At 38.4% G+C, this 21,036-nt stretch overlaps 2 protein-coding genes across 8 annotated transcripts in view; one reads left to right on the top strand and one right to left on the bottom strand.

Annotated features, from left to right (window-relative positions):
* Positions 1-3,458: 3,458 nt before the first annotated feature.
* Positions 3,459-10,923, bottom strand: LOC111562391 (CASP8 and FADD-like apoptosis regulator). Of its 3 annotated transcripts, XM_055015539.1 has the most exons (10): positions 10,601-10,919; positions 10,167-10,491; positions 9,460-9,565; positions 9,133-9,268; positions 6,662-6,708; positions 6,535-6,565; positions 6,272-6,315; positions 6,084-6,162; positions 4,770-5,274; positions 3,459-4,681 (listed from the first exon to the last, which is right to left on the bottom strand). In XM_055015539.1, the coding sequence occupies exons 2-10, from the start codon at positions 10,481-10,483 to the stop codon at positions 4,552-4,554; spliced, it is 1,395 nt and encodes a 464-aa protein (XP_054871514.1). In that variant the 5' UTR covers positions 10,484-10,491; positions 10,601-10,919; the 3' UTR covers positions 3,459-4,551. The 3 variants fall into 3 exon arrangements, with proteins under 3 accessions (XP_054871514.1, XP_054871513.1, XP_054871512.1); XM_055015538.1 differs by having other exon boundaries at positions 6,272-6,312; positions 10,167-10,923; XM_055015537.1 differs by having other exon boundaries at positions 10,167-10,919.
* An 800-nt stretch (positions 10,924-11,723) lies between these two features.
* LOC111575583 (hyccin 2) overlaps positions 11,724-21,036 on the top strand; it is a 46,618-nt gene continuing 37,305 nt past the window's right edge. For 2 of the 5 annotated variants that reach the window (XM_055015535.1, XM_055015534.1), the window contains exon 1: positions 11,724-11,926. The gene's annotated coding sequence lies outside the window, so the exon portion shown is untranslated. The remainder of the gene's footprint in view (positions 11,927-21,036) is intronic. The other 3 variants (XM_023280804.3, XM_035953073.2, XM_023280805.3) reach the window with 2 other exon arrangements.

The raw sequence follows: 21,036 nt of genomic DNA, 5'->3' as shown, positions 1-21,036 counted from the left end.
AAAACATTAGGACCCGGCTGTCAGGGGACAAACATGTAAGAAACATGAGAACAGAGAGAACCCAACCAGTAGGTCACAGTTTATCATCCCCCAGTCATCTCCTGAAGTCCATATGGTGAGAGACATCAGTATCTGGTTGTTAATTTACCAGAGGATGCTTATAATCATGCTGATGTGGTCTGTGCTCTACAGTATTTTAGTGACTCAATAAATGCCTAAGTCACAGTGCCTCTTTCCCATTGTTGCAAGGCAGACAATGTGCTACAAGCTCAGTTTTATCAAAAGTAGCTGTCTTTCAAGCTACAGGAATAACATTGGTGTCTATGGAGTGAACAGGGTCCGTCTGCAATTTGCAAAACCGCTGCAACAGTAAAGAGAGACAAATATTCAATAACTTCACTCTTATACATTGTAGTGTCACTAAAATCACTGCAGCCTTCAACTGGCTCCTGTTGTCAAAGTGTTTTAACAGAAATGTAAATGCTGTAATTTGATTCTTTTAATGAACCATGTAACTTGAATGGATGTGATGCTGGTGTGACCACAGTGCACACGTCTGATGTTGCTCACAGTGGTCCAAGGGACGCTCAGGGATTTTGTGTGTTTGCTCAGACTCATGAAAAATTAGAGGGAACATTGAAATCAACCACTGCGGACTTACCAGGACTTATCAGTTGGGAATTATACAATAACTGAGAACCCTTTTCGAGCACTGTGCTCTCTGAGTGCTTTTTTTTGTTGGTCACTTGTGTGAAACTTTGAGTATATTTCACTAATAACAAAGCATCATACTTCATATGTTATGCACAAAAATCTATCAAATCAGACAAATGCACTAAAGTAAAAAGGTGCAATATCTACCTCTGAGACATAATGGAACAGAGGTATAAAGTGGCATAAAAAGGAAACTGCATGTGTCTGTAATTTTAACTGAAGTGCATTACTTAATTGTACAGTAATTGTTTGTCATTATATTCCTCACTATTTGTATTAAATAAGTTCTTTGTTCACTGGCTGTTAATTGTCACCGATTGGCTTATTTAGGTAAACTTTTCAACTGTGATCCACGTTGGTTTGAAAACCTAAAGAAAATCCATCAAATCTTTTATTTAAATCTACCGATGTCTTACATTTTTCCATTCTCTGGCGTATCCTGGTTGTGGTTCCCAGTGGTATAGAGTAACTAAGTAAATTTACTCAAGTACTGTAGTTAAATACAGTTTTAAAATACTTAAAATATTTAAATGTATAGATTTTTTCTCCCCACAATTTATAGCATAACATGTTTTCAATATTTTGTCATTGAAATATATCTGTCACAATTTCAAAACCAAGAGTCTTCTACTTCTATAAATAGTTTCCTTGTGTACAAATATTATTGGGATGACCGTCTTATTTTTATACATTTTATCAAGAAGTACTTTGATGGAAATGACACAAAGCAGTAAACAATGTTCACTTTAATTATCACTGACACTGTGTAAAATCTATTTTGAAATGAAAATCTGAATCTGAACAGAAAATATAAAACAGAAAACTGGTTAGTCAGGCTGAGATTCACCAGCTAAATTCAATATGGCCTAAAGAAAGTAGGAAAAGAAATAATGTGGATAAGGTTGTAAACATAAACTCCACATCCAGCCTGGCTAGCGTCCTGACACCAGCAGTCCAAACATTGCTCTGTTTATTTGCTACTTCCATTGTTCTGACACGCAACGATCCAAAAAGGATATGCACAAACAGTATTTCTTCACTAAGAGGTCAGCTATTAATCTTGTTTACTTGACTTGTTCTCAAGCAGAAATTCGGCTTCATCAAGGTAACTCTGGTGAATTTTGAAAAGACTTTGAAAGTGATTTTAGGATAAAATTCCATCTGTGTGTTACTATTCCCCATCTGCAGCTCAAAAAGGAACCCAGTAGAAGGATTGTGGGTTTTGCCCCCAATTACTAAGGCCAACTATACAAGTACATTTGTATTTTCAAGTTTATTTTGCAGAGCGCAACTACTTCCTTTGGCCACTTGGAGGCAGCAAAGATCAACCTTAGCCATAGACCGTATAATCTATGGCCTCAGCACTTACATATAACCTGATCAGGTTAAGGTAGTACATTGGTGCATAACAGCAAATGTATAGCAAGGAATTTTATTACCAAACATGTACAAAAACTTAAATGCATAATCCCTTTAAATTTAAATCTGTTTTTTGTAATTCAACACCATTTTCCTGAAACTATACTGACTGCTGAACATTTAAATGTTGGAGGCATGGCATCATCTTAGACTTAGATGACTGTATTAATCCCTGGAGGGAAATTAAGTTGCTACAGCAGCATGGATATTCAATAAAGGGGTAAACAATAAGACAACACCGGATGTGGGAGTATGAAATGAAGGCAAAATAAAATAAGATAAAAAAAAAAAAATGAAATATATTCTATAAAATTCTATAAAATCACAATCAACAGAATATACAAGAGTGGTACAGAAATTTGCAAATGAACAGAATGTGCAAATAAGTCAAGTTTATTTGTATAGCACACTTCATGTCAAGACAATTCAAAGTGCTTTACATAAATCATTAAAAGCATTACAGTGGGGTGCAGATAAAACATCAAAATGTGCATAAGACATTGCAAAAATCATAATAAAATCATGTACAGTAACTAAATTGAATTAAAATGATTAAAAGCAAGCAACAGGCCTGATAAATTAAAAGATATCGTGCAGATTTCATACATAGGCGCAAGAAAAGAAATGTTTTTAACCTGGATTTAAAAGTGTCTATATTCGGTGAAAGTTTAATCTCCAGAAAGAATGTGCTTGGATTAAACAGAAAAATCTGAAGGTTTCAGAATGTACTGGATTTGTTATGATTTCAAGAAAGAAAGAAAATCATGCGTCATTAATCTTCTTTCAATCTAGACCTATAGACTACATATAGTCACAGAAAAAATTATTAGACCACCCTTGTCATCAAAAACAATGGTTATGCAATCAAATACTAACTCCTGTGTGTATCATGCGACTAAAACAGACAGAAAAGGAAACATGGAATGCCTACAAGCACGGTTTTGGCAGTATAGTGCCATGGCTATTGATGTACAAACTTAAGTGATTTCGGTTATTATCAAATAAACCATGGAAAATTGCTAGATGTCAGCTCTTAAACTCTTATGAGCTATTTTTGTTGTAATCATTATAAATGTACAAATGTAACTTTAGTTGTACCAGGCACTAAAATGAACAATATGAACAAAACAAGGATGGTCTAATATTTTTTTCCATGACTGTATAAGCAAAAGTCTGTGTTACAAAGTGGAGGCGTTCATCAGGAAGTAGTTGGTTTAAATGTCTATTTGTGAGTTTCCAGCTTCATACAGCTGAAATACTAAATGACGTCGGTGTTTTGCAATGCAAAAAGCTGGGATGATGCCGACACTGAACACCACGTGATACCAAGTGTTTTCTTTGCCTTTATTAGAATGTTTCAAACATAAAAATGCGTAAATGGAAAGTAAAAAAAGCCACAACAAACACTTAACATACAAGCTGCTCTTCCAAAGTACGATAACAAAGAGAACTCAGTTTATTCTTGTGATTATTTGAAGTATTTCTTAATACTAGTTTGTCTCTGTTCACATTTTATTATGCACATTTGTCATTTTCGTACAAAGTACTATAATTCTGCCAATAATCGTTCACATTGTTGTATCTAATACCTAATATAGTTTAACATTATTAATAATTATTATTAATAATAATTGTGGTTTTATTTATGTGGTAGGAAAAAAACTAAAAACAGTTCAGAATTTAAAGGAAAAAACTGCAGAAAATGCATACATCAAAATAAAAAAAATATATAAATGTAATAATAAAAGCACTGAGTGACAACAGATAGAAAAATATATATCCAGTAGATAGTGCAAACTAAATATAGTGTTTACTCACTGCAAACTATTTGTGCCTCTACATACGTTTAAAAAAAAATAACAAAATAATAGTTAAAACAAAGTACGGCTCTGAAATTTATTCCGTCAACTTTAGCTGCTCTTAATGTGGCAAGAAGTATTAATGCAAATAAAATATGTTAAAGTGAGTACAGTGTGTTGCTGTCTTTGAGCTTTACTTGAAAATGTTTTTTTTTCTTTCAATCTTTCATATTTTGATATTTGTTTCTGCTACAAGCCAGTGTATTGTTCAATGACATGCTGCTTTCTTTGTTGGCTGCTGTCTGTGGTGATGAGATCGACAGCTGAGGATGTATTGTTACTACAGTTTTATCCTGAAACTAAATTTGTCTGTGATGACACCATTCAACTATGTAGGTACACAAAAAATAATTTTCCTAAGAACATTAAATTAAAAACATTAAATTAAATTAAATTATGCAATTAAATTAGCAATTAAACAGTTTTTCTCCTTCATCTCTGATGATTAAATACAACCAGAAGGTGTCAGTATTTACACAGTATTACTGTTCTTCTCTGGCAAAGGACATGCACTATTAGAATGTGTCAAACATTATTGAAGGTTCTGATGATAAATCCTTCATTCTAAGTAAAGATGCTTCCTTAGAGTGTGTTTTACATCAATGTAATAGTTTTCATCTGGATGCCTTTTGTTGTGTTCAAAGACGACCCCGTTCACCTGCGTATGAACGTCAACCAGATGAGTTTTCCTGTCAAAACACAAACATGATCACAGTTGAGCTTATATGGAAACCACATGAGTAGATGTTGCATTTGCTGTTGAGTATTTGAATGTACCTCCTTTGGGGTTTTTCTAAGGCGTCTGTCAGGGCCTTCAGGTAAACCGAGCGATGTTGTCCTTGCTCCAGCTGACATTCATCTGTCCAGCAGTGACTCCAGAACACGTCTGCATCCGTAGGGATAGAATGGCATATGGGGTGGCAATCGCCGGCGTCTGTCTCGAGATCCTCATCCCGGTGCTCCACCCTGGCGCAGGGCATATACTGTGGAGCGCTGTACCTCTGGATGAAGAAGATTTTGGGCTTTCCAGACAGCATGGGGCACTCTTCAGCGGTGAACAGACGTCTGACAGCGTCCATAGGTAGACCTCTGCCAACCATGTCTGTACCCAAGAGATGATTGGCTGTACCACGGCTAATGATGCAGCAGACGAAAGCATCACCGCTGTGGTTCTCCCTCCGTCTGATTCTTTCACTGAGAGTTGAAAGAGTGTCATCAGCACTCAGCCACTTGCAGAGAATCACGCTGAAGTGAAGAGCCTTAAATGTCTTTTCCAACATTTCTGAGAGACCAAGGAAAGACGAAACACAGATTTAAGGGTCATCTTGATGAGAAATGCTTTAAAAGATAAATGTATTGTGTACTGATTATACATAGAATATAATTAGCTGACTATTTTTTTTAGTTTTAATTCAAACACTATGTTTTAATGATACATATAATTAAGTACTTTTACTCTAGTGGTGGACTTGTGTACAAATTTGAGGCCCTCTTATCAAGTAATTGAAATTTTTGCGACTTTATACTTCTACCGGACTATATTTTAAAAGGAATTCTTGCATTTTTTACTACACTACATTGACTTGGCAACTTTAGTTTGTCTTCAGAATGAATATTTTACATAAAAATATGCACGGTAAACTTTTAAAAAAAAACGGCACATTGCTCCTGTTTTGTTTTGTTTTGTTCTTAACATTTTTGGCTTGAGATTTGTGGCATTTTCTACAACATTTCCTTCAATTTCTCACTTGGCTGTGTTTAAATAACAGTTTGAAGCTAAAAGAGGTAAAATTATCCGTCAGTTCACAAAAAATGCGAACATAAGAAAAATGTTCTAACAAATTACTATTTTTTTTAAACTATGTGACCCTTTTGAGGGGGCCTGACCCACCAAGCAAATATATACATACATAAAAAGTGAAAATTATCTTCATCTAGATCAGCTACATAGTAAAATACTGCTTGGACACTGACGCATCAGTATTAAGCATCTATTGCACAGTAAATATATTTTGTATTTTTAAATGCATGACTTTTACTTGTCGGAGTATTTTTACATTGCGTTATTGGTAATTTTACTAAGTGTCTCACCTCCATCATTGCCCACGCAGTCTATGATCACACAAACTCCTCTGGGATTAGTGTTAAATTTGTAGCACTCGAGCTGAGCCTGAAATGCAAATGGGCAAGCAAAGAAGTTTCACGAATGCAAAAATCGACAAACTCAACTTACTCACAAATACAGAAAGAAATGCTCCCAGAGTGAGCAAGAATCTTACCTCACAGCTCTGCTCTCTGTATACAGGAGTATTTACTCTGGCTGCTGACAAAAAGAAAAACAGTAATTAGTAAAAGTGAAAAACATGAGTAACTTGGGAGTTTTCAAATGTTAATTGGTTACTGTAAAGCCCCACATGATATACTGTTCACCTAAATTTGTTCCACTGGGTTTTAAAAGGTATTTTGACAAACATTATCTCAGGTATCTATTGTAAAAAAGCTTTATAGTAGCTATAATTTGCTCAAATGTTAACTGTCTTACCAACGCGAAAGGACGGTCCTTGTCTTATTGGCTATAAAAGAAGCAAAGAGAACAACTATTACTTTACTGACAGAAAATAATAGGATATAATATTAAACAACTGTGTACAGTTTTTTTTTTTACTCACAGACGCTCTATAGTTTTGCTGCGGTAAATTCTGTTCAGGTAGTCCAGCTGTTAACAAACACACAGATAAATGTAAGTAATATACCATCAATTAATATGTATTTTTTTTAGTTTTCTGGTCAAAAAAAGTTTGATGAAGTTAAGACAGAAGGAAAGAAACATGGGAAGTACAAAAAGTACAACAGGGCTAAAAAACAAAGCCATAATAATATAAAAGGTCTCACAGGGAGAATATACCTGTGAAATTTACATATGTATAAGAACAGTTATGACATGATGAGTTTACATATATACAGGCATGGCATGGAGGATAATGTAACCACAATTCTGTTATTGCAATCAAAAACCGTTATTGCCATAAAAGACAAGTGGTTAACATGATATTATTACGCATGAAGAGCTGTAAGAGAACAGTGTTATATCTCGTTGACTGATCTGGAAGAGCTGTAAAAGGGAGAACACAGTTTTACATTTTTCTTCTTGGGTTGTACAGGAGCAAACTTTGATTGTTTGCGAGGAGCTGCAGAAAATATAGATTCAAGGGAAGATGTGACACTGGAACACCTATAAGGAAAAGAAAAAACAGTGTTAACCGGAAGAGCTATCAGAAAAGAAAAACTGCGTTAAAGGATGATGTGACACTAGAAGAGCTACAGGAGGAAGAAAATAGTGTCAGATGATGCTATTGCAATTTGGCTAAAACCCTGTGTTTCCTGTTTAATATGATGTGTGGTCCGTGGGGATAAAAAAAAACATGCACATTCTAGTTCAAATCTACAGTGTGAAGAAGTGGGCATTTCAAAAGAAAATATTAATATTGGACCGATCAGGGTTGTTGTCTTTGCTGTTTAAAGTAAAATAGACTAATCAGATGTGGAATAAGCTAACACTTTCAACATATGGTTGGGAGTAAGACAGAAACGTATTCAAAATCTAATCTGCCCTTAAGGGAATGATCTCCATGTGCCCAACTGCAGCACAGTATCTCACTACTGCATCTGTAAACTTGGCATTATGCTGGGAATAATGAACAACAAGACAAGATTTGTCAGCTATGTGGGTTAAATGAAACAGAAAATGAAATGCATTTTGTTTCATACCATTCTTGATATCATAATTTAGGAAAGAAAAAAAAACTTTTGTTCAAAGATGCTGAAAAACTTCATATTTTAGCATTTTGTGTAAAACATAACTTAGTTTCTGTTGTTTGGTTTATGAACTGTATATAATATCTTGAATGGAACTTAGAGACCACCTGCCATAAGCTGCTGTTTATACTGTAGATACCCAACCAGCCACAACAATAAAAGCACATGTCCTACATGAACAGCATGAGAATCTGAGCAACTTTGACAAGGACCAAATTATGATTGCCTGATGACTGGGTCAGAGAATCTCCAAAATGGCAGAATTTGTGAGAAATTACTAGTTTCCAACAGTTAGTAACTACCAAACGTGACCAAGGAAGCACAACACATGAACTGGCAACAGTTTTGTGTGTGATCAAAGCTCACTAAAGCTGACCTGTGTAATCTGATCCCACAGGGGAACTGCTGTAGCACAAATTGCTGAAAACCTCAATGCTGCCTATGATGAAAAAACTGTCAGAACACACAGTACATTGCAGCTTCCTGTACAGCTGCAGACCAGTCAGAGTGTCCATGCCGACTCCAGTCTAACACCAAAAGCTCCAACTATGCGCAAGAGAGCATCAAAACTGAACCATGCAGCTGTAAAAGTAGGTCTGATGAATCGCATTTTGTTTTACATCATGTGGAAAACCGGGTGTGTGCGGCTCATTTTCCTGGGGAAAGGGATGGCAGCAGGATGCACTGTGGAAAGGAGGCAAGCCAGCAGAGGCAGTGTGATGTCCTGGACAATGTTTGGTTGGGAAATCCCGGATCCTGCATTCATGCGGATGCCACTCAGGCGGGTACCACCAACGCAAACATTGCTGCAGACCAATAATGCTCAGGGATGATTGTTTAGGAATTGTTTGAGGAAGATAACAAAGAGTTAAAGGTGTTTTTTTTGCCTGAAAAGTCCCCAGATCTTAATCCAATGGAGCATCTGTGGGATGTGCTGCACAAACATGTCTGATCCACGGAGGACCCACCTGCAACTTACAAGACTAGAGGGATTTGCTGCAAACATGTTGGTGCCGGATATCACAGCACACTTTAAGAGGTCTTGATTGATCACAGCTGTTTCCCGAACACAAAGGGGAACTACACAATATTAGGCACGTGGTTATAATGTTGTGGCTAACAAGTGGGTAATATTATCATGCATCAGTGGTGTGACGCACATTTAAAAAAAAAAAAAAAGGATTTTCTGTTCCCCTATCTGCATTTTCCCACTAAAAGAATCCAAACCCATTCACACTTTGCATGTGCTATATAAATGTCACAAACCAGTTTTGTCAAGATTGATTTCAAGTCATTCAGTATAAAAAGTAAAATTCCGCCTCACCTGACATCTTGTAAGTGGCCACTTTTTTGGCGAGATCTAGCCTGCCAATTTGAGTCAAACAGTCCTTCACAATGTCGACCCTCTCGGGTGAAACTAAATCGAGCTTCTCGAGTTCAACCATCACATCCAGGAAATTCTGTCATAGAAGAGAAATGGGGAACTTGTGACCTTTCATGTGTCAGAATGAAAGTTGAAATCATCGTGGTGTTCAATCAACAAGGGAAGTCCTTCAAATTACATTAGCAGTACAATACACACACACACACGAATCAACTCAAGGACTTCAGAGTGAAACCCAAAACCATGTTTTTTGGAGTTTTTTTTTACCTTTGCATTCTCAATCCTCTCACGGGATAATGTGTGGCTCAACAAAAATTTAATATCCTCCAGATCCGAAATAACCAGATCCTCACTTATATTCACCACCAGCACTCTGCAACGAGGAAAACCATGATTATATTAAAACACAAGTAGAATTGACCCATTTTAAAGTTTGAAAATGTGGGGAAAAAAATATATTTTCACAGTGAAACTTCTGATGTCCACATTTTCAACATTTTTGGGAAATCTTTGAACATTTTTTGGTGGAAAAAAAATAAATGTTAAAAATGTTTCTTAAGAACATTCACCAAAAAATCTACCAAAATCCAGCGAATTTCGCTGGATTTTGGTTGATTTTTTTGGTGAATGTTCTAAAAGAAAATATTAGAAGTTTTACTGATATATATGTAATCACTTTAGATATTTTTAGGATTTTTTTGGAAGATTTTTACTAAATTTTTTTATACTATTTTCTTGCCAAATTTGGGAGATTAAAAAAAAATAAAAAAACTTTTAAGGGAAACTTTTAAGGAATTATTTGAATTTTCTTCCTGAAGGCTCTGCAAATTTTCAGAAATGTGGGGGATTTTTTTTTTTTTTTTGCTGAATTTTGGGATTTTTTTTCAGACAAGGAAACAATATTTTTCAGTGCCCGTAAATGAGGACAAAAGGAGGGTTAAAATGTGTATCAACCATCTTTGAACACATCTTACCTGAATCTCGGGAGAAGCTGTCTGTATGTCAGACTCCTCTCTACGTCGTCTCTGCTCACTTTAAGCACCCTCTTCAGGATATCAAAGCGTCCCAATCGCCACATGAGCTCTTCCAGAAAGAGATGGGCGTTTTCTTGGCACATCATTTTAGATTTCAACATCTCCTTCACGGAGGCCACACCGCAGTCTGCGTCCATCCTCTCGCACAGGTAGCAGAGTCTCCTGCGTTCACAGCTGTTCAGGGAATCCAGTATTTCACTGATCAGCTGAAGGTGGTCCGGAAATGCCACGGCCTGCAGAGCGCTGGAGACTAACATACCGAGAACTAAAGAACGATATGGACACATATACTTGTAACCGGATCGGATTAAAACAATCACGAAAAGCGATAAATGAATGTGTCGTTAACTAAAAAGAGTACAGAACTGATTTACCTTACAGCCGTGAAAACATTTAAGAGCCGGAACCGAGGAAACTACGCAGGAAAATGACGCAGACTAAAAAAAAAAAAAACTTGCTGGGGAAGTACCTATTTAGGGCAAATCTAACTTAGAAACGCAGTCTTTCATGAGTGGGTGCGCCGGGTGGTCGGAAATGCAGATGTGAAGTCAGTAAAAGGAAAGTACCATAAGATCCCTTGCTAGATCAAAAGAGGTTATCGCTGAAGAGAAAGTGAAAGCAAAAAAATTTGACTCGCATCCGGTTTACACAACTGCAACAGCTCCCTGTAGCTTGATAAATTAAAACACGTTATGAAATATTGACAAAAATACGCCAGCTTTTAAATGGATTCAAATAGCAATAATAAATGTAATGCAAAAATATATTTTAAAAAAGATAACCAATGGGATTTTCGCAGCAGTACATTTTCCGTTTTAAAGGCACAGAAGGAGAAAAATAATGACAAAAATCCTATGTAGCTACACGTTCCCAACGCCTTAGTATGTTATGTAAAAATAAATGAATAATAGAAATTGATTTGGCAATTTGATGTCCTCTTTGCATTGGTTCAGTGCTCTATAATGTTTTACGAGATTGTTTTAAGTTCTTATTTTGTCTTGCTTTGTGCTCATATTTTTAACTTACAGCATGTAAGACACTTTGGTCATCTTAAGGTGTTTTAAACGTGGTGCATTAAAAAAAACGTGATATTAGGAATTATATAACCATTAGTTACAACTTATTTGCACTATTAAACGAAGTGCCATGAAATGCACTATTGCAATAACAATAGTTAATATATGGCAATCAAAAAAGAAGTATTTTTGCTATTTTGGATACTGTAAATATTGTCAAGATAAATACTGTATATTTTTATTTATCTATATTGTCGTACTTTTCACATTTTGCAATAAGTCTGCATTTCTTTATGGGTTTCTCTAGCTGTGAATTTCTACATATCGCAGAACTTTATCGATTTGTTCTGTTTTTCTTTATGAACATGTCCGTTAATCGTGCACAAGTGCGCTGAAGCCGTGTGTGAGTTTTCCTACGGCCGTGAACGCCGCAGCGCTGCTCCCCCTGCAGGTCTCCGCTCTTTCTGCTAACACAGCGCGCTCAGTTCCGCTCCGTCTGGCCAATCGTGTGGCGCTGTGCTTCAGCACCATTGCAGTGTGGAGATCATACGGAGGTACTGCTCACCGAGAGAGGGACCGTTGGAGGGACGCATATGCGACCTGAGTGACCGCCCTGGGCAAACGCCACCTCTGCTTCCCCGGTACGGTCACCGTGTGACATCCCCATAACCAGCTCCAGTCACGGTGAGTGTTACGTTTCGTGGTCACTGGCAAAACACTCAGCATTTTCCAGGTAGTCGCAGCCAAAGGGCTGCTAGTGACTTGGACCATCATCAGCACTGTGGTGTTGCTGTGGATGTAAACCCGCTGAGGAGGCTTCAGCAAGCTGCCAGGCACCGACACTAGTGCTGCCTGTCTTTAGCGAGGGACCACATACCGGAGGATAAGGTGCTGGAGGCAGGCTGGCAGCAGTCAGCCGACTTGGCCTGGTCACGACTGATGAGAAATGAGGATGTCCACCAGCTGCTGGCTGTAACAGGCATGCTAACGGCATTGCAAGCCAGGCTAAGGTAGCTAACGCTGGCGTTCAGGTTCAGGCTGTCGTGGCAGTGCTGAACCAAACGGTAGCTAGCTGTTCACTGACTGGCTAACAGAGCTGCGTATCCAGCCGGATATCACGTTAGCTAGCCTGTTTAAGGTGAACCAGTAGATGTGCGATAACTTAACGCTTTCCACGACACATTTCATCCTCCCCTGTATTTGTGTAATAGTTGTCACTTAATAGATAAACTCTACAAAAATGCAGCAGCTAATTTTGAAACGGTTGTGTTTCGACGAAGTTTCAGATTTCCACCCCTTTGATTGATATACAACTTTTTAGGTAGCAGCAATGTCCCACTACCAGGGGAACCTCCAGATATTTCTCATAGTTGTGGCAAGATGGGGCTAGTGGAAATATTGGGGTGGCTCACAAAAGCTAAAAAACATAACTGAATTCTGGATTTGTGTTATGCAGTTCTAGCATAGAGGGTAGTAAAATAAATCAAATGATGATCTACTTCAGTTTTTTTTTTTTATTTTGCAGTGAAGATTGCTGATTGTATGACATACAATTATCATTTTGGTTGTCACTTCAAAATAGCCCCGGAAGAATGATGCGTTGTATTGGAGGAGAAAAAGTTCGACTACAGACAAGACATTCATAGTTTAAGCTCTGATTTCAATTGTAAACAATGATATCCGTGAGTCATAGTCTCAGCCAATTATGGTACAATAATATGCGTTTTCGTAGTTACTTTGCTACCTGTTGCCATATTTTGGTTTAATGATTAGAAAGGTCACGTTCTGTAAATCGTCCACACGCACAATAATGCCACTGCTGCAAATATAGAATTCAGTATGAGAGAAAAATATTTTGACCTCAGGGAACGGATCAGACTTATACAGTTCAATAATGTCCAGCTGTGATGGAGCTTAGGACTGTTGTAACTGCAGCTTATAAACTGTGACTGTGTGTGACAGCTCACCTGTCTGAAGTTAAGAAAAGTCCACAGTGTCATGAGGTCCTGGTTAACCCTGTCTCCATGTCTGGAATATTTTATTGTCATTGGCTGAGAAGTTACAGAACTTACTGCTGTGTTATTTTGTGCGTTACTGCCCGCACCTCTCTCACTTTGGAGATATTCATGTGGATCCTGCTTCTGTTGGATGCTGCAGGTATTTAATAAACTCAGAGATAAGACTCCCACAAACAGCTGGAGGTAGCAAATTTAACTTCAGCTCGTAAAAATTTTCAGGTTTTTGTGTGCACCTCCATCACTGAAAGTCACAGAAATTGTGTCTTTGCGCTCGCTTAGATTTTATGGATCGCTGCACAGTCAGCCGCTGCTACTCATAGCTGTTACAGTCATCTGATAATGCTGTCGTTGTACTCGGACACCATAGTTGAATTCAGTGAATAAAGTTGGCCTATCAGGTCTGGGGTGGTCCTTTGGAGGCGCATCTGCCATTTAAGATGAACTAAGGGACGGGTTAATTCTGTTACTAACATTAGTTGCCTTCGTTTCGGTACGGTAAATCACTGTTAGGTACAGTAACTTTGTTTGAGCTGATTTGTCTAAATAGCCTTTGTCATTTTGTCAATAAGCCCAAGTGGCCAGTCAGAGTATGTTTTTTGTGATTAGTCATCAAACCAGTGTTTTTTTTTCAGCAGCCCTCACATATGTGTGCCTATGAATGAACAAATGTATATGTTTCTGACTGCATTGCACTGCAGGTGCCGACTGTTTTTACTGAGCTTGGAAAATGCAGTTTTACTTACTGTGCATTTTCCAACCTGGAAAAACATGCAGAACAGTCCAAAGCTGGACTCAGTTCAGGCTTTTAATTTCATTCATTCCATCTTATTTTACTTCAAGCTGCTCTTCTTTCAATTGATTCATTAATTTCTAAAACTTAAGTGCTCTAAATATTTTTTTAATGTTTTACTCACTTTCTTTTTTTATATATTATTGTTATTGTTATCCAAGTTTCTTATTTGAGAGCTTCTTACTTCGCTACATTGTAAATGAGGCCTCCATACTCCAGTGTACTCCAAGTTGAAATAAAGGTTGAATTAATCTTCCACGATGTACATGGATGCTGTTTAGAGTATTATTTGTCCGTTTGTAAAATTGATATGGGTAAATTAATTGAACGCTTGTGGGAGTGACATTTGCTTAAATAAATAAGCGCACCATTAAAATAATGGTGTAATGGGCAAAGATGTAGAGCTGAAGATCCAGATAATTCCATGCCATCTGGTGTTCATCCTCAACCTTCATCCTCCTCTCTCCTCCTCCCTTGCTGTATCTCTGCCACCATGTGTTTTGGGACTAGGCTATCATCAGAGCTGCGGCCTATTTTAGACAGAAACTCCATTTACCCACTTAATCTGTGTCCCTGTCTCCAGGAGTTGAGTTTCTTTTGCTGCACGGTGTAAAAAAGGACGAGGAGAGAGCTCTAAAATGTATCGGATCATATTGTGGAATTGGTGAAATCATGCATTTACAGTTATAGGACCATGTGCTTTTTAAAAATCTTGCTTGGCAGATTTTAAATCAATCTTTTTGTAGTTAGGCAGAGTAATAACGCACAGCTTTGTCCTTTGGTTGCACATTTTCTGTGGTTAATTCTCACCACAACTGTATTGAGCCTCGTGGTGTGTTGCCTCCCTCCCATCAATGATGATGCACACGCTTAGGGGATCAAAGCTGTAATTAGCCGCCATGGATTAGCAATGGAGACTATTTTCCACTGTACTCACTCCCACAGAGCCAGAGGATCGCATAGGCAGCCAGCCCCCTGCCCTTCCTCTTCTTCCAGCAGAGAAAAGCTGGATCCATGTTTGTTGTCCCCACAAGCCAAGCATAGAAGTCACCTCGCAGTTCTTCCCTGGAGAGGTCCAACATGCAACGTTTCTGCATTTTGTTTGAGTATTTTCTTTTGTTGGTTGTCACTGAGCATCCAAATGGGTTTCTTGGTGGACTTAAGTCCTCAGAGAAGACATTATAGTTGTGCTTCATGCAGTCTTGAGAAGTAGCTGGATTTGTGTTTGGCATCCAGTCATACCTGGCAGTGCTGCTGACTCACTGCTCTGCCAGGTATGAGGTCTGTCTGTGTGTTGGCTGTCTCCATGATGTACAGTATGTGTCTCTGTCAGCCAAACAAGAGTTCCCAAGAGGCAGAACAGCATGATGTACGTGCTCTCCTGCAACTAGAGCTGCAATTGCAGTATTTCTCTCACTATTTAACCTGCAGATTAATTTCTCCAATCATTGGCTAGTCTTTTAAATGTCAGAAATTAACGATGTATGCCATGTGATGCAGTACTGATGTCTTAGAATGTCTGACTAAATATCCAGTGTGCAAAGATGCTACTTATACATGACATTTCTGACATCTGTAGCAGTGGATTTGTAGTAGGATTGCAATCATGTGATCATCAGCAGGCAGCTGACGTAGCATTCGTTTGTTGCCATAGTAACAGTGATGCCGTGTTGCTATCTCACAATGGTACAGAAATCTTTAACAAATCCGTGGATCCAGACTATAAGCCGCATCACTGCCAAAATCTAATGGGGTGGTCCTTGTACCATTTCTGACCTTCCCTGAAAATTTCATCCAAATCCGTTATTCCGTTTTTGAGCAATGTTGCGCACAGGCAGACAAACAGATGGACAAACGTACGCCAATCCTCACATAACTCCGCCGCATTCCTTGGCGAAGAAATAATTGACAAATTGGTTGATTTTTTTTTTTTTTAGTTGTAGGACACATTTACAAAAACAACTGCAGTCAGTTCTTGATTTTAAGTTGTTGCATTACAATTCCTAATTATTCAGATGTGTAACAATCTGTAACTTAAACACATGTAAAGCAACATGTACATCATGTACATTAGGGTTGAAAAATTTATTGAAATATCATGGAAAATGCAGTATGATATCTATAATCGATATCTATAATCAATATCTAAATCGCAAAAGCTGCATTTTTTTGTTAAATGTGTCACAACGTTATTTATTATCACATTTGTATCAGTGGAAAAGACTTGCTAAAAGTACTATTCTCACTAAAATTGTGACTCGTAACACAATCACAGTATCTCAGTATGGTTGTATTTATTTTTTTTTACATGTCATTCAGCTCTAATGTACAAGTGCTCTATTATAACATATCATTGCCAGAAAATGTTGTTCACAAGTGCAGTTAAAAAAATAGTAAATTACCAAGTAAAATCCATGATTTTATATTTGTTATAAACAACTGTTCTTGTGGACAGTGTATCAATAATAGATCAAAGCATGTGAGAAGCCTCACATTCCTTCCCTGGAGAGTTTGGATGTACACTCTTTCTGAATTTGACTCAAATATATTCCTTAGCTGGTACCAATTATTTATTAAATTTGTAAATTCTGCTTGATTCACAAGTTTTTACTAATGCTAAACACCTTTTTTTTAATACATGTGACAGAGATTTACATGTGTGAAAGTATTGAAAACTAAAAAAAGTATCTGTGAGTGTGAGTATATTTTTTTTAAAGTGGCCCATGCTGCCATGTTTGGCTTTTTGGTTTGCTGGATGTATGTGAAGGTTTTGATTAGGTCAGATTAACTATATTATCCATCCGCGAAAGGGCCTACTCTCATGGAAGTGATGAGAACTGTCATGGTTCAGCTGTACAGTAAGACTAGTTAATTTTAGTGTGCTACAGGCTCTTACCTGCCTCACTGTATTTTATGGAGTGCTGTGTTTGCATGCCTTCATTATTGATGCAACTCCCTGTTGGCAGATCAAGCGGTTAAACTTTAATATACCACTCTGACCTGACACAGTGAATAGGTAACTTACAACAGGTATTTCAGCTATGTTTAAACTCTGTCTGAAACACCTTTGATGATAAACTGAGAAAAGAAAGAGCTATTAACATATAATCTATACTGTCTTATTTGTATTTTGACAGTAATTGTATTTATATTATATGGGAAACTGGAGTAAATGAACATATCCACATGTCTAAGAAGGCAGTTTGGAATGAAGATGCGACTGCTGAGTATATAATCCATCCATGATCTCTCTGTCTACAGATTATTCCTTCAATTATTTGATCAGCTGCTTTGTCAGTGAAATGCCCCCTCCAATGTGGAGTTCACATATACCTTCAAATTCTTATTTTTCGACTAGAGTTGAGCTGGAGGCATCAACTAGTTAAATGGCATCTAGTTTAATAATCCATTTTGACAAAATTAGAGCAGAACTCCCCACCCACCAATTTACCTCCTGCTGTTTGTGTATTTTCACATTAGACAGCAGCATAATATCTGCAAACCCCTGGCCAGCGAGCATCCCACTACACAGCAGTGACAGACTGAACAAAATAGAACTTGCCTACTATTCAGTTGACTCCAGTTGCCAGACTTGTCACAGCCAGATATTACTTTGTCAACAAACACAAATGGAGAGCTCAGATCAGTGCGCAGATTAATTAACAGTAATGGAAAAGACAGCAAATGAGAAGCTGGAGCCTGTGAATGTTTGACATTTCTGCTTGATAAATGACCAGCCCTGCTGCTCTGTAGTAGTGGTACAGAGGTCAGAATAGCCAGGGTAGTTGTTGGCTAAATTTTCCACAATGGGACCAAACTCATTGGAAAGATTGCATAGAATCGGTAGATTTAGAATCCGTGAGAGCCTCTTGTTGTCATGCGGTGATAATGAGATTTCTGTTTGTGCCATATAATGTATGCTATTAAAGTCTAAAACCAGTTATGCATGCACTTATTTACAACTAATCCCCACAAAAAGCTACATCTGTGTTTAGCACTTTACCCAGATAGCCTTATTTGACATGATAACTGTAACTCCTGCACATTAAAAAACACATCTTGCTGAATTTTACTCTTGTCATGGCATGTCAGAATTAACATATTCGTGGAAGGGACCCACAGACTCTGTATTATTGATGTGGCAGAATGGTCAGTGTGTTTAAGCCAAGATAATGGTTCATCATCCTCTCAGAGCCTCTGTTCTCTGCTGGGCTTTACCTTCCAGTCGGTCAACTCTCTGCTCTCCTGCTCAGCTTGCTGGTCACGACTCAGTGACTGTCTCAAGCTGAACCGATGCCAAAGCCCGGTTGATTCCAGGAGCCTTTGAATTATTGCCAGTTATTTGTTGTTGTGATATGAAGGAAAAGATGGGGAATGAAAGTGGAGGCTTTTGCAGAAGCCAGCTCGAAGAGATGTTTACTGTACGCTGTGCAACCTTGCCGATCAAATATACAGTCAGAGAAACCCAGTTACAGTAGTTAAAACGCAGGCGACAGTCTTAAAGGAATGGTTTGTATAATTTCGTTGTTTTAGATGTCTAGAGTCTAAAATACCTAGAGTGACTGAGTGTTTCATTAGCTGCGCAGAGTCTGGCCAGAACTCTGTGGCTAATGCTTATTAGCTTGGCTATACTTGCGAGCAGAACTCTGTCACTGTCCAGCAAGTGTAATTTCTTTGAGTCTGCTGCAGTGCAATGGAGCCAAAATGTAGCCCACAATATTGGTTGTTTTTCATACTGTAGGACATTTGATTCAATAATTATTATGCGTCTGCAGGGTGGAAGAAGTTTGGGCGCCAAATTCTCTGGCTTGGTTTGCTTAATATTTAGCGTTTTTGTAGACCTCCCAGGATCTGAGGTGGTAATATGTTACCTCTGTTCTGTTCTCCCCCACGTTGATCCTTTGGCTGCGGTCAGTCCAGTGGTCTTGGCATTTCACCAAAGTTCAAGTTGGCCCATTGTTAGAAGACTTTAGAGCGGCTTATTTAGCAGTACAGCACTTTCCTCTATTTCTCTGGAGTAAAGTTAAATGCCAAGCACGCACCATGCACACACTGTCAGCAGCAGCACTAAATACTGTGGAATTAGTGGTCATGTGTCTACAGTTTAAACTGGCAGTGAACTCCTGACTGCCAGTGCTTTCATAAAAAGCAATCCCCTTCACCTCCTAGCTCGTTTTACACTGTTTATAAGTTAAAGCCTAATGCTGTGCACTTGTACTTTTTGCTGTCACTCTCAGAAGTGTTAATCAACCTTTGTGATTGTCTTTGAGGATGTAGCTAGTGTTTATGTGATATTGGGCATCATTAGGGTGAAAGGTCCTGCCAGTGTTTTGTTCACCACTTTATATATATTTGAGAAGAACAGAACCGTAGAAAGGCCTTTCAGGATATTGCTGTCCAATAAAACACTAGCACTAACCACAGCTTATAATAACATAGTGTTGAATCAGGACTTGTCTGACACAGTGTCAACAACTGAGCAGTGTAACTTTCATGGGGGTTGGAGTTATTGCAGCAGTTGTATTGAATTGTATTGGGTTGTTCAGGTGTACCTAATAAGCTGGTAAATCTGTAGTTTTTTCCCTTGTATGTCTGGCCTGCACATGGTGCTAGGTTATTTTTCTTTTTTTAAGAAAAGCAGGCAGTTATTGAGAGATGACTGTAAAGTGATAGAGTGCTGTACACAAAAACTCACTGTAAGTTATTCTGGATCAGGACAAACACAAAATGCTTAGAATGTAGCCAAGGCCATAAGCTTTTGCAAGCCATGTTGTCCCTCGTTGATCCCAGTGCTAATATGTTTAGGTGAGGTTCCTGCAGGGTGCTATGGAGTGACTTGATACAGGCAGCAGATGTGTGTTTACCCTGTATGTGGATGTGGGTGTACACACACAACATTTGCATTGAAAGCATTTGTATGCTTCGGTTTGAGGAGCAGAGGGGAGGGGGCAGGATGCTGTTGGCAGTCACCTGTGCTGTTGTGTGTTGTGGCTCACCCTGTCTAATTGGTGGAACCCTGTATGTGTGTATGTGTGTGTACTCAGTTGCAACACGGGCCCATCCCAACACGTCTGGCCCTGCAGCTGCAGCAGAGCTAATTTTAGCCCAGGATGTGCGTACGCCTCAGTTCCCTTAGCCTGGCCTATGAGAGATGAGAGAGAGGATGAGGGAGAAACGGCAGCCAATTTTTCACTCACTCTTTCTCTCCCTTATTCTGTGCACTTACCTATATTTTCTTTCTGTTTGTATAGCTACCTATCTGCTCCATTTTTTGTGAGTCCAGGGTAGTTTTTTGTGTCTCTGTCCTTGTGTTCTAGGGGCAGCACTATTGATTTGCTCAGGAACATATTGACTTTAGTTATTGTTGCCTGCTAGCTGTGACCTTTACTCGCCGAAATTCCTTTTTGTCAGTGTCTCGCTGAAGGGTGTGTTTACCTATCGCTCTCTCTCTTCAACTGTATATGGTCATGATTCTGTATAGAAGACCAGGCAATTTGGTAATTTTGTAGCGCAGTCTTTTCTGTAAATACACCCCATTCTATTTCTGTGCAGACAGCCTACTCTGCAGGTGAGTGGCTGGTTGCCGTTTCAATTGAAAGAGGCATAGGGAGATTACAGCAGGCTGCTTCACTGTAGTCAGGTATTAGAGTTAATCCCTCTACCTAGGGAAAGTGTCTGGATGAAATGTGTGTGTGCGTGTCGTATGATTGTGTGTATATCTCATGAGGAAGACATGTACCAAAGAGGTTACTCTCTTGTGAATTTGTCAAATGTGTCAAAATACTTTGGCAGTGAGTAAACGAAATGAGCGCACGCACATGTGTTTTTCTGCTTACTGATGCATTTGGGCTTTGCTGCGTGTTTATGTGCAAATCAGCAGACTGAGAGCTGACTGCAGACTACTACATAATATCAGCATGAAAATAGCCTGACCTGAAAGATGAAGTGTTGAGGCTGAAAATAGGAGTCAGGCACAAGAATCGATC

This window comes from Amphiprion ocellaris, chromosome 11, assembly GCF_022539595.1.
Source record: "Amphiprion ocellaris isolate individual 3 ecotype Okinawa chromosome 11, ASM2253959v1, whole genome shotgun sequence".
NCBI classification, from domain to species: Eukaryota; Metazoa; Chordata; class Actinopteri; family Pomacentridae; genus Amphiprion; species Amphiprion ocellaris.
Note: the sequence above shows the minus strand (reverse complement) of the source record. Positions and strands in the feature narration are given on the sequence as shown.